At 40.7% G+C, this 14,279-nt stretch overlaps 1 protein-coding gene across 1 annotated transcript; it reads right to left on the bottom strand.

Annotated features, from left to right (window-relative positions):
* Positions 1 to 216: 216 nt before the first annotated feature.
* Positions 217 to 11,563, bottom strand: LOC140540755 (von Willebrand factor A domain-containing protein 7-like). The gene is made up of 16 exons (XM_072663183.1): positions 11,381 to 11,563; positions 10,616 to 10,900; positions 9,657 to 9,750; positions 7,841 to 7,957; positions 7,569 to 7,743; positions 7,218 to 7,387; positions 6,261 to 6,373; positions 6,024 to 6,140; positions 4,775 to 4,963; positions 4,512 to 4,638; positions 4,226 to 4,378; positions 3,452 to 3,544; positions 2,432 to 2,688; positions 2,185 to 2,318; positions 1,363 to 1,525; positions 217 to 748 (listed from the first exon to the last, which is right to left on the bottom strand). The coding sequence occupies exons 1-16, from the start codon at positions 11,561 to 11,563 to the stop codon at positions 269 to 271; spliced, it is 2,850 nt and encodes a 949-aa protein (XP_072519284.1). The 3' UTR covers positions 217 to 268.
* Positions 11,564 to 14,279: the final 2,716 nt, after the last annotated feature.

The raw sequence follows: 14,279 nt of genomic DNA on the forward strand, positions 1-14,279 counted from the left end.
AATAATGCAATAACACTAGAAAATGTAATGTTTTATCAAATCTACCCATATTCACATATCACTGTGTAAAATTCAGTAGTTCAAGCATTATCTTTCTTTAACAAAACCAAAAATGGCATTCCTAGCTGGGCGTGAACACGAAGACAGACAAGAAAGTGGACTGAATGTGTACTCAATGCACCTGGCCTCAGCAATATGGAAAGGTACAGCTGTTGGTTTGTAGTTCATAAAGTGCTTGTACGAGTGTAGAACACTGAATGTAGCTCTACTAGAAGCGTAGAGCTGTAAGGGCTAGCAGCAGCAAAGTGGTCCAGAGGGGTACGGGTAATCTGGGGCTGTTGGAGGGAGTTGTACTGATGGTATTGGAGGTCGGTCTGGCCGTTGTTGGGCTGGTGAGGGTGGTTTGAGGAGGTGCAGCAGTGCTGGGCCGTCTGATGCTGAAGTCACACCGGCCCACGTTGCCCTCCTTGTCCACTGCAGAAATGTCCACATTGGTCACACAACAGGATGCTGTGTAGGTCAGCAAAGTGGCATTGTAGCCGTTTTCATCCGTAACCTCAGTGATGCTCACAGTGGACTCGTTGTAGGTCGTATCTGGAAGAGTGATTGATATGCGCGGAGCCTGGAGTCCAGTTCCGTTACCGTCCGTCATGAGCAACGTCACCTCCCATGTAGCATTCCCACACTGGGTAGGACAGTCCAGACTTTCGTTAACCACACGACACACAGGCGGGGTGAAGTCAATGACCTGTGGGATGTACACACACACACACACACACACACACACACATATATATTAGTGATTACTGCATTCATGCAGGAGTGTTTAAACAGCAGCATAACTGACTTCTGGAAATGTAATTCAGAGGCTAATTAATTTCCATGATCTTGAATCTTGAATATATTATTCAGCTACTTTTAGAGAGGTACTGCCAATAGAATTAGGACTTTCTGGAGCAGATTCACATGAACCTATTGGCACCATGCTGCCTAATGCATGGTGTGAGCCGTGTAGCTGTGAAACTGTGTTCTCTGGAATGATGGTTGGTGCTCCATCCAGTACTTTTGGGACAAGTCGGGAGGTTGGGGGATAAGGTGGGATGGTGGTCAACCAATATCCTAAACTCACTAACACTCTTGTAGCTGAATGCAATCAAATCTTCACAGCAATGCTCTAGAATCTAGTACATAGCCTTCTTCCCTGGACAGTAGAGACAGTTACTCCAATGAAAGCATATTTTTTTAATACCCTTGATTTGAATCAACTGCAAGTTTAAAAAATGATAACATATATAAGATGTGTATTTGTTACCATATGTCTTAAAATAACTCTTTTGTATTTTGTATAATTGTATTACATACTGCTTGGATGACGGAAACACGAAGGAGGGCGAAGTTTGACTGACGAGTTGCAGTTGACTCGGCCTCTAAGGTCACGACTGAGGAGGTGCCTGGTGGGGTTCCGGTGGGCACAGTGAGACCCAGCCAGCCAGTAGCGTTATCTGTGACATTACTGACATGTAAGCTGGGACAAACACACATACAAACACATGGTTAGGTTTTCCAGTCGTCATCTTCAGAGTACGAGTGCTTTTCACCTGTGTCTAGTTTACACCCTGTCTGTTCTAAGCTCACTTTTCTTGGCTCGCATTGCCAATCTCTCTGGTTGCATACTGAGTGCTCTCTTGTGTGTATTATCTTGGCTTGTTGATTGAATTTCTCCTAGATGGCTTGTCCTTTTGTTTTGGTTGCTTGGTTGGTTAATTGTTCTTTCGGTTTTAATAACATCTTCAATCTGTGGTTTCTGCCTCTAGTCTTGCCCACCTCTTGCATCTTGGCCTACTAACTATTACAAGCTCCTTGTTATTAAACCTATATTTACATTTGCAAACATCTGGCCTGTAATTTTAGCAATACATGGTCAAATAGTACTGATTTAGAAAGTGAGAGAAATTCTCATATGTGTAATATTAGGGCTGCACAACTATTAGAATAGGAATTTCCATGTGCTAATCTGCTGATGCTGATGTTTATTTTATGCAACACCATTTAAAAATCTCAGTTAAATCTAAACATCTGTCTGATAATACCAATATCTCTTTGCATCTCTATTTAATACATTTATAGAAACACCAGTTTGTAGTGATAAGTACGGCCTGTGTCGTCCATGCCAAAAGTATTTACCTAGTATTAAATGTTCTCACAAATCTTTGATCATCCTGGGCTTGTATATCCAAAGCACCCTCGATCCCACGTGCTTCCACAGTGAATGGGACAGCGATGGACTGGCCTGGTACTAGGATGACCACTTTCTGGACCTAGCAGGTTAAAGCAGGACATAGGTTGAAGTCTTGAAATGAGAAACTCAGAACATGTTATGTGTCTGAAACCTCTCCATCCTTTTTTTCTTTCTATTGCTTTATCTCCTAACCTGCACAGTGAGCTGCGATGCCTGGATCTGAGTCGTCGACTGCCTCTGGAAGAGCTGTCCATCTGCCTCCTCCCCTGTCAGGAGCAGAATGAATGGGACTTCCGGTAGGGGAGGCACTCTGGCAAGATACGTTCCCTGCCTTAGTCTTGTTACACTGGTGTTCCTTAGAAGCTCTCCATTTGCGCTCACCAAGCTCAGTTTCACCTCAAACAGCATGTCAACGCCTGTTACTGTTAGCCGGAGAATCGCGTTCTGACCTGTAACACACACACACACACGTTTTATAGATTCTGAATGACATTATAGCAATCCTGTTATGAGATTAAAGTGAAGAATTAGTGGTAAATAAATCAATTTGGTAGCTAGCTGTGTTAGATGTTTTTTTAAAAGTCATGTTTGGCTCATAACAGACATGCAAGGATCATATATATTACATTCCATGTCTCAGTTTTAAGATATCACTTAATTTAAGGCTTAATCTGAAGGTGAGGTTATTATTGTAGCATTTGCCAATGTCCAGCCAGATAGCGATAGCAAAAAAAGGTAAAAAGGTAAAGGTAAAGGTGCACGTATTTGTCACTGTACAGTGTGCACTGCACAGCGAAATGTGTCCTCCGCATTTAACCCATCTGTGGTAGTGAACACACACACACACACACACACACACTAGTGATCTAGGGGCAGTGAGTACACACACACCCATATACTGCCAATATACAATATACTGCTACCGATTGTTATAATTAGCGTCCATTCAAATAGCTAGCCCACTAACAATCTTAGTGAGTCTAATATGGAGATTTCACAAATGGCTAGTTTGTGCTGGATGTCTGAAATGTGTCGTGTAGAGTGACGATCCTCTTTGGCCAATCAGTGCTCAGTGGAACCATAATCAAGCAGGTACTAAAACATACCTGGTTCCAGGTACCAAATTTGCCTCATGAAAAGCAAAAAAGAAAACAGGAAAAGTGCAGAAAAGCACCAAGAGGCAAGTTACAGCAGCTGTACAGGCCGGCTTACCTGCAGGGGGCCTCGCCGATATCTCAGCAAACCCTGGATGTGGTCCACCAAACTCCTCCACAAACCGGGACATAAAATCCAATGTGCTTCGCCCTGAAGAGGAATGCATATTTACAAAAAGGGTCAAAATCAGTGAGACCTTTCCTCAGCTTTTTGTATTGTTCATTTCTTACTCCTTGCAGTCCATACATGGAAACTATTAAGTGAATGTTTTTGTGATGTAAAGAAACCAACACATTTACATAGCCAGATATTGGGGATGGCCGTTGTTGGGGGGCTTACTGCTATTTTCGCCTATTCAGCCTACAGCAGTTTAGCTCCACCCTTTCACATTGAAGGAGTATTTAGCCTGGACTGCTTTCTGAATGAAGTAGCCAATCAAAATAGATACATATAGGTCTTAAAGGTCCAGTAACAAAAACAGCCTCATTAATTAAAAGAGATACAGAGAGGTTGGATATTTGGTTGTTTATGGTTCAGAAAACCATACAAATTGAATAAAATAGGCTTCAACGACAAAAAGTACAACTATATAAAGCTATATCAGTGAAAAATGTTAAAAAAAAGGAAATTTAACATGAGTTAGTCATGCTTTAAATAACAGCATCGTGAATCTCATGGCCTTTGACTACTCTGAATGTCTAAGTAAAGAAATGTAGTTGAGTAAAAAGTTCAGTTTCATAAATACCGAAGTAAAGTATGAACCAAAATACTATTTCTAACATCCTGGCATTTTCCACCTGTACTAATTATAAAACCACAGCATTAGATAACCTTTAACTCTGAGAGAATAAGCCTGGGAAGATCTGACAGTGATGAGCCATCTGCCGGTTTGATTCCCTTCGTTTAGACGCACTGTGAATAGATTTCCCACTGCAGATACTGAAGCCAGCGGGCCTGATTCAACTGTACTCTCCTGAGACACTCCTGAAACACAGCACATTTTACAATTGGGTTTGGTTGGCATGCATTTCAGTACAGAATCAGAGAAAGACTGAATATACCAGACCTAGTGTATGATTTCCATAGTCATAAAGGTTTAAGATTTAACATGTGCTACCTGAGGGGTTCTGGAGGCTGAATTCGACTGACAGCCCTGTGATATATAAGATCACACTCTGAACTCTTGGATCCACAATGAAGGAGAGTGTATCCGGCCCAGTGGAGTCAATCTGGAGCAGAGTCACCTGAAGATAAAGGACCAAAAGAAAACAGAGAACTGAACAACAAATGATGATGGAAAGTAAATTTAGAGAAAGAGTACATGAAGGATAGACTGGGTTTGATGTGTGTGTGTGTATGTGTGTGATGTATGCTCCTCACTTGAGAAGATGTAACAGAGTCTTGAATGATTGAAGTGGCCTGAGAAATTGTGGCTTTGGAGACTTCGATTGCCTGTCCACCCGATAGCTGAGCCAGCTGTTGGTACAGATTGTTGGATGGGTTTGATACGACACTTCTCCTCCTCCTTCTGCTGCTGATGGATGGGCCATTGGTCAGCAGGAATGATATCTGTCACACACAGACCAACACATGCAAACAAACACATACAACATGTTGTTTGTCAAAAAGATAAATCACTGTGCTGATCAGTTATTTATCTCAGTGTTACTGAGCTCTACTAAAGTCTGAGTAGACTGATAAATCACTGTGCTGATCAGTTATTTAGTATCTCAGTGTTACTGAGCTCTACTAAAGCCTGAGTAGACTGATAAATCACTGTGCTGATCAGTTATTTATCTCAGTGTTACTGAGCTCTACTAAAGCCTGAGTAGACTGATAAATCACTGTGCTGATCAGTTATTCATCTCAGTGTTACTGAGCTCTACTAAAGCCTGAGTAGACTGATAAATCACTGTGCTGATCAGTTATTTATCTCAGTGTTACTGTGCTCTACTAAAGCCTGAGTAGACTGATAAATCAATGTGCTGATCAGTTATTCATCTCAGTGTTACTGAGCTCTACTAAAGCCTGAGTAGACTGATAAATCACTGTGCTGATCAGTTATTCATCTCAGTGTTACTGAGCTCTACTAAAGCCTAAGTAGACTGATAAATCACTGTGCTGATCAGTTATTTATCTCAGTGTTACTGAGCTCTACTAAGTCTGAGTAGACTGATAAATCACTGTGCTGATCAGTTATTTATCTCAGTGTTACTGAGCTCTACTAAGTCTGAGTAGACTGATAAATCACTGTGCTGATCAGTTATTTATCTCAGTGTTACTGAGCTCTACTAAGTCTGAGTAGACTGATAAATCACTGTGCTGATCAGTTATTTATCTCAGTGTTACTGAGCTCTACTAAGTCTGAGTAGACTGATAAATCACTGTGCTGATCAGTTATTTATCTCAGTGTTACTGAGCTCTACTAAGTCTGAGTAGACTGATAAATCACTGTGCTGATCAGTTATTCATCTCAGTGTTACTGAGCTCTACTAAAGTCTGAGTAGACTGATAAATCACAGTAGCCAGTAATGCTTCAGACATAATTGTGGCACAAAACAACAACACTATACAATGCTAAACAATGACAACAATGCTATAAAGTGTGTTTATTTATAAATAGACTAACCTTGGACTGTGTGCTTTGAGCCAGAGATTTCACAGTGCTCTCAAGTTCAACATCTTTGGCAGGGGCATCAGTAAACACAAAGATGTTTGATGAGGGAGGAGCCGTTAACAGGGCATACTGGTGGGGGAACATAGAAATCATTAAAGGAAGAAAGGAGGATGCAGCTACAGTTACAGAATTTAAATTAAAAACTGCACACACACACACACGCACACGCACACGCACACTATAACACACCTGAATTCCCGTCAGGCTATACTCTGGTGGGTCTCCACCTCCAGCAACTCTAATGTTGTTGACCATGCGTATCATTTCCTCAGGATCTGTGGTACTTACTGGTTGCTTTACGTCTACACACACACACACACATACACAAACACACACACACACACACACACACACAACACAGTCATAAATATATATGCACAGGCATTTATGGAAATGTTCCTGATATATTCTAAACAGATTAACTCTGTTTACTGCTGTACTGCTTCTTTACTGTAACAGGACTTACAGTGGACTGGGGCACTTCTAGCAGAACAAAAAAAAACTACAATCTGACTGGTTGAAAACGTGGCACCCTATGACAGTGCTAAACTGAAAGGTGGCATTTTTCAGTACAGACATTTTTACTGCCATAGTTTGTTTATGGAGAAGGAGAAATATCAATAGAAGACAATGTAAAAACATTGTATTAGAAGTCATATTGAAGAATGTCTATTGGTCCATTCATCAGGGAAGTCTGAAACAATGTAAAGAACAACTGCCAGACTGACGTTATGTAAAAAAAGTAAAAACAACAAACATGGAAATAAAAAGTTTTTGTTTGGTGGTAATAAAACAAATAATGAAAAAATAAATGTTTTGAAAAATGAAAAATAATGTTTTGATCTTTTCTTAAGTTGTTCATTTTAATGTTAATGTTAAAAAAACTGAAAGACAGACAAATAAATATTTAGATAGATAGATAGATAGATGGAAACCAAATAGTGTTATAAATAATAAATATGGAACAGAATATAAATATGTACCTATGTTAAATATAATAAATATAACAAGGAATAGGTCTCAATTTTCATGATAAATAAACCAATAAAAATAGTTTAAAAAATTCATAAAGTTACAATTTTGGAGATTATTGCATGACAGCAGTCACATTTGACAGAAACCGCAGACACACACATCAACACTAACCAGGGTCGTTGAATTCAACCAGGATGTACAAGGAAGGCTCATCTGGAGTTCCAGTTTTGCTGTTGATCATGTCAGCAGTGAGTGTCCGCACGTGTGCAATGTCATCCGTCATACTTCCAGTCGTGTCAATGACAAAACACACCACTGATGAACGAGTAATACCCAGCAAACTGTATAAGTGAGAAAGATGGAGACAGACACAGATATCAGTGTCTTGCTGTCACACTGGCCTATAGTCTCTTATAGTAAACAGGCAGACACAATACTGAAACACTACATATGAGAGGGGAGGGCCTTAGAGTGGGGGCCTATTTAACATTTAGGGATTGTGTAAATTTTAAGAGTATGTACCGTAGGAACGTTGCACTTCCGAATGCGGTGCGAATGTCCTGCAGCAGGTTCTTAGTAGCTTCAGTCGCAACAACATGAGCAGCGATGTGAGGGTCAATGGCACCTGGTGCCACATTCCCACCACCAACATCCTTGTTGATCCCACCAATAGTGTTGTCACCATGATTACATTTACCTAGAAAGAGAGAAAGGGAGGCCAAAATAACTCCAAACCAGTTCCTTCAGTGAACATTGTGAGTGCTGCTTGTGTGTGTGTGTTTTGTAGGTACTACCTTGGGGAGTAGGCCTCACGTATCCTGAAGTGAGTGTATTTCTGCTCAGGATCTCTGGTAGGATAACGTTAGGACACTCTCTGTCCTGACAGTCATTACAGGTTGGGGTGTTTGCATCTGGTAACAGGAGAAATACAAACATTTTCCACATGCCTTCATACACACATGCACAAAGACAAGGAGACAGACATAACCACACATGTACAGTGAGTCCAAGAAGTATTTGATCCCTTGCTGATTTTCTTTGTTTGCCCACTAATAAAGACACTATCCTTCTGCACTTTTAATGGTAGATATATTCTAACATGGAGAGACAGAATATCAAGACAAAAATCCAGAATATAATTTTAAAGAATATATTTTAATTAATTTGTATTTCAATGAGGAAAATAAGTATTTGATCCCTCTTGCCAAACACACTCAATACTTAGTGGCAAAGCCTTTGTTTGCAAGCACAGCGGTGAGACGTTTGTTGTAGTTAACCACAAGTTTAGCACACACACCAGGGGGAATTTTGGCCCACTCTTCTTTGCAGATCTTCTCTAAATCATGAAGGTTGGTGGGCTGTCGCTTGGCAACTCTGACCTTCAGCTCCCTCCATAGATTTTCGATCGGATTGAGGTCTGGCGACTGGCTGGGCCACTCCATGACCTTAATGTGATTTTTCTTGAGCCAATCCTTTGTTGCCTTTGCTGTATGTTTAGGGTCGTTATCATGTTGGAAGACCCAACCACGGCCCATTTTCAGATCCCTGGCAGAGGGGAGGAGGTTGTCCCTCAGGATTGTGCGGTACATGGCTCCATCCATCTTCCCAGTGATGCGGTGAAGTAGCCCTGTACCCTTGGCAGAGAAACACCCCCAAAACATTATGCTTCCACCTCCATGCTTGACGGTGGGCACAGTGTTCTTGGGGTCATAGGCAGCATTTTTCTTCCTCCACACATGGCGGGTGGAGTTGAGGCCAAAAAGTTCAATTTTGGTCTCGTCTGACCACAAAACCTTCTCCCAATAACTTGGTTCATCTTTCAAATGATCATTGGCATACTTGAGGCGCGCCTCCACATGTGCTCTCTTCAGCAGGGGTACCTTTCGGGCACTGCAGGATGTGAATCCATTGTTGCGCAAAGTGTTGCCAATTGTTTCCTTGCAAACTGTGGTCCCAGCTGCCTTCAGGTCATTTGCTAACTCCTGCCGAGTGGTTGCAGGACGATTTCTGACTGTTCTCAGCATCATTGCCACCCCACGAGGCGAAATCTTCTTTGGAGCACCGGGCCGAGGTCTGTTGATTGTCATGTTATACTCTTTAAACTTTCTGATAATTGCACCAATAGTTGTTACTTTCACATCCAACACCTTACTAATCTTTTTGTAGCCCATTCCAGCTTTGTGAAGGTCAACAATTCTGACTCTGAGGTCCTGTGACAGCTCTTTGGTTTTACCCATGTTGGAGACTTGAAATCTGTGTGATCTGTCTGATTCTGTGGACAGGTGTTTTTCACACAAGTGATTAGTGAGAACAGGTGGCTTCAGGTCAGGTAACAAGTTGATTGGGAGTGTCTAACTGGTCTGTAAAAGCCAGAACTGCTAATGAATACTAAGGGATCAAATACTTATTTCACTCCATGAAATACAAATCAATTAATATATATTCCTTAGATTTATTTTCTGGATTTTCTTTTTAATATTCTGTCTCTCCATGTAAGAATACATCTACCATTAAAAGTATAGAATGATCATGTCTTTATTAGTGGGCCAACGAAGAAAATCAGCAAGGGATCAAATACTTCTTGGACTCACTGTATGTTTATACACACACCTGCAAGGTTGTCAAATTGAAGGTCAGGACGCAGCAACTTTTGGTAAGGGTCCTGATTTCCCAGCTCAATCCAGTTACTGTGACTGTAGAAATCCTGCAGACAACAAAACGTATAGCCAAAGACCATTCAACACACTGAAGAGCACAAAGAGCAAAACTAACCATGTCAAAAGTGTGCGGACACCCAAATATCGTGTCCGTTTGTGCTTACTGAAGATGTCATTCCATAACCATGGACATTAATATGGAGTTCAACCCCCTATACTGCTATACCAGTTTCCCTGTGCTGGTCTTGGCCTCTGTTTACTCTCAAAACAGCTTCAGAGCACTTTCATGTGGCAAACCCCTCACTCTACCACATCCCTAAGGTCTTTAAACTGGATTCAGAGCTAGTGGATGGGAAGGTAGATGACTGGAGAACTCTGAACTCACTGTCAAGATAATGGAGCATTATCATGCTGAAATAGCCATTAGAAGATGGATACATTGTGGCCATGAAGGGATGCACATGGTCAGCAACAGTACTCAAATAATTTGTGGCTTTCAAGCAATGATTGATTGGTATTAACAGCCTAAAGTGTGCCAAGAAACCATTCCTTCACCGTTGCAGTACCTCCACCAGCCTGGACTGTTGACACAATGCAGGTCGCATCCATGGATTCAAGCTGTTGGAGCTAAATCCTCACCCTACCATCTGATTGTCAAACTCACTACTTAATAAAAGTTGTGTCTACATACTTTTGTCCATGTATTTTAATTTTTAAAAAATGTCAAAAGAATTATATATGTACCACATTGTGAAGTTCCTAACCAAGTCCAAAAGGACCCCTAGCCAGTCCATGTTTTTACACTGCTCTTGGTACAAACCCACTTGGACTGGCATGGGGGTCTCTGAGACCTGTGTGTAGAAACTTTAGGGTAAGTTTAGGGTCATTTATCACAAAGGCATGTTTTCTCACCTGGAGAGTATGGGTGACGGCCCCAAGTGCACGCCTAGCTGCCTGCAAGTCATCTTGCTGTAGGCTGGCTCTGATGACAGAAACACCCTGAGTAATGATCTCACGCCCTTGTTCAAACACTTCGTCATTGAAGTGGTGGGCTGGGCTTCCACCCAGGTCATTGTCGATATTAGTGTTCTCTGAAATGATCTCTTCCAGCACCTCTATTAACTTTGATGATGATAGGCCTGCATCCTCCGAAACACCTAAGCATGCAAGTAGCAGGCTTTGTGCTGTCAAGAGGGCCTACAACACACAGAAACACACACTCAAAGAGTCAATCAAACACTTATTCTTGACATATATTCGTGTATCTACACCCCTCCAAGTGTGTGACAGTATTAAAGGGCCTATATCTGACATTGTTGTATTTGTATTATTCTTCTATATGTAGAATACAAATGTCAAATGTGAGGCATCTAAAGCTCGGCCGAAATTGGGTCATGCCACAGGACAATGACCTCAAGCACAGCAGCAATACATAATTTTAAGACCTCTTAAGGACCAGATATTTTTATCATCTCTTGATATGTAAACCCATAGTACTATCGGGTGCACATTGTTTTTCACATGATTGCATATACACATTATATAACATATTTAACTAAAATGGGGATGCGGAGTGAACTGTATTGACAGCCCCCAGTTCTGACCATTCTTTACATCACATTTTTCATGATATGGCCCTTTAACACACCCCACTCATCCAAATCCGCACATTCTTACTGGTTCTTTGTAGTTCTGCCCCTTGGCCTGTGCTTCGTCTCTGCAAGCTGAACTTGCGACTTCGAGCAGTGCCTCCATTGTGATATCAGTGTGTGTCACGCTTTGCATGTCCGGTGATAGTGAAGGCAGAAATGCCAGAGACCAGCCAATCAAAGAACAGAAGAAGAGCAGTGGGTACCCCATCTGTCCCATTCATGAAAAAGAAGAACAGAAGAAAAACAGTTGTGGGAACCATCTGTGCTCCTGGAGACCTACTTTTTACGTTAGCTCCAAACCCCAAATGACTCTACCTGATCCATCTAACCATCAGCTTCAGAAGTCTATGAGGTCCAAGATCAACAGAGGGAAGGAAGTTGTCCATTGTGAGAATTTAACTGTTTTTAATAACTCTATTTAACATTAGACTGCTTCTTGTCCAGTGATCTTTCCTGTAAACAGTTTGGCTTCATAGCAACGGTCAGAGTTTCCTTGTTTGCTAACAGTAAGGCCATGGCCCTACACACACTGCTTCCTCAATTAGGCCCTCAAATATTGTTAAACCAACAAACCATTTGGGTCATAATGTATTATCAGATCAGATATGTGATCAGACACGTGTATAACTGCAGATCCTCCTACTGCAGTTCCTTCACTTCATACTGGAATATATAATGACTGTCACACAAAAACCTTGCATCTCCAAATTGGCAACTTTCTTAACTTTCAATGGAAGTCAATGTAAAATGTTTTATTCCAAGTCATTTTGGAGCATTTCTATTGGTCAGCTCATCCTGAAATCCTGACAGAATGTAAATAACTACTGCCAGATGTACATTATGTCACAAAGTGAAATGTATTTATTTATTTTTTTGCAGGACAGTGAAAAGATGAATACACAGTACTGTATAAAAATTATGAAGGAAAAATACTGTATGAAAAATTAGAAGGAAAAAGCTGATCTGAGAAGTGTTTGTTTACATTTACAAACACTATCAGTAGAATAAATACTAATAATATTTCTTCAAAAAGCCATGGATTTACATCTTGGTGTTCATTAAACATCTCCACAGCCCTCCTCATGAGAGTTAAGGGCATGTTTTCCTGGTATTTTTTCAATATACAGTACTGTACAGAGGTTGTACGCTCCTTCTCTCATAATTTAAATTGAATTATTTTATTATTTAAATTAAAATTTTCAGTTTAGTTTGTACTGCAGAACAGATGCAGATGCACATAAATCCAGTAAAAAAGAACAGGAATTTCTCATTCTGAAGAAAGTAGGCGAGATCTTCTGAGCTAGTCTAAAGAACAGAGCTTGGTTCCAGGTTTCTCCTGGACGCCCCCCAGTCCAGTGTATAATATTAATTGAATGCATTATTTATGTATCGGTGTACACTAAATATAAAGCAATGCTCTATGCAGGCCTACCTTTAAAAAGATGCTGAGAAGAGGATAAAGGTGAAGATGATGGAAGTGTTCAGTTGTTTAGCTCAGTTCAGTGGATTAAGGGTGTTCTGGTTTTTAGAGTCTACATTACGTATGGAGCAGTCCTGTATTTATACACACACACACACACACACACACACACACACAAACAGGGCTGTAACAATACAGTGTGTCATGCACATTTTTGGTTAATGATTAGTAGGAATGTAAGCGTCAGTGGGAAAAGTAAAAAAACCCAGCTAAATCGGATGTGGAAAATATTTCCTATTAGTGAAGTAATTACAGCCAATCTTTCTTATTTAATTTAATGTATATTAATGTATATGTTTATGTAATGTATAATGTATATGTACAGAACTATGTAATTAGGTTACAGTAAGCAATTACAGTACAAAACACACCATAGGCAGCAACTGCACACACATCTGGGGTGGTGGGCAACTATCTCAGCACCCTGGGAGACATTGGGGGTTCAGGGGATTGAATGGACAACCTTCTGATCCCAGGCCTCCTTCTCTGACCTTTAGGCCATTTGTTTTGTATTGGGGTGGTTGTCTCATTATTATCTTCATGTAGATGTTGTTGCTGGTGTTGTCATTTTCATCTTGTTCCATTTTGTTGATTTGTTGGTTTGTAACCCTTAAAAACCCTAAAAGGCCTTAAATAAGTGTGTATGAATAAGAAAAATGAATTACTCTTTGAGACACATTATTTGTATTATTTTACTTGAAACAATGATTTGTACTCAGTCTACCAGATAAGGAGACACACCCCATGCGTATGCACACATTTTGCCATCCTGGAGTTCCTCATTGCAGCAGAATGACACCAAGGCTTCTTTAGAAAATGGCTATACGGTCATCCTTTCAGTAGGTTAAACTCAGATTCTTGGAACTTCTGTGATCACCAAACACGCCCACAAATGTTTTACAGTGAGGTTCTACTAGGTTCTGCTGTGAACAGTGAGGTTCTACTATGTTCTGCTGCAAACGACAAGGACCAATAATGAAAAAAAATACACTAAACAAGGAGGCATGGGTCTTCTGAGGGTATTGCAAGGATATTGCAAGCAAATAAGGGTGCTACAAATGATTCCTTAAGCGATGCCACAAAAGAACCACCTTTGGATTCAAAATGAACCGTGTTTGTAATGGAGATGAGTGCGAGAGTCAAGGGCCTTTTAAAGGTCTGAAGGACCCTCACGTAATGTAAAGGTTCTTTACCAATTTAAAGGTTCTTGACATTCACACTCAACATCTCTATAACAAAAGCATCACTCAAATAACCATCTGAAGCACATTTATTTGGAGGGATTGTATGTGAATGTACACTTTAAGGTATATTATATGTATATTCCAGGAGTTACAGCCAGGTCTGAGGTCTGACTAGGTCATCACACAAGGCTTCTGGGAATGAACAGCCGTTAGCATTTGATTGACTGGTTATAGGGGTCAATGTAATAGTACTTCAAATG

This window comes from Salminus brasiliensis, chromosome 19 (assembly GCF_030463535.1).
Source record: "Salminus brasiliensis chromosome 19, fSalBra1.hap2, whole genome shotgun sequence".
In the NCBI taxonomy this organism is placed as follows: domain Eukaryota; kingdom Metazoa; phylum Chordata; class Actinopteri; order Characiformes; family Bryconidae; genus Salminus; species Salminus brasiliensis.

Excerpts from the sequence above, each read along its gene's own strand:
- LOC140540755 (XM_072663183.1), bottom strand. The coding sequence starts at position 11,563 with ATGGGGTACCCACTGCTCTTCTTCTGTTCTTTGATTGGCTGGTCTCTG. Across the intron at positions 7,388-7,568 it reads GGAAGTGCAACGTTCCTACG|TTTGCTGGGTATTACTCGTT; the intron begins GTACATACTCTT and ends TCACTTATACAG. Across the intron at positions 1,526-2,184 it reads GTGAGAACATTTAATACTAG|CTTACATGTCAGTAATGTCA; the intron begins GTAAATACTTTT and ends TGTTTGTCCCAG.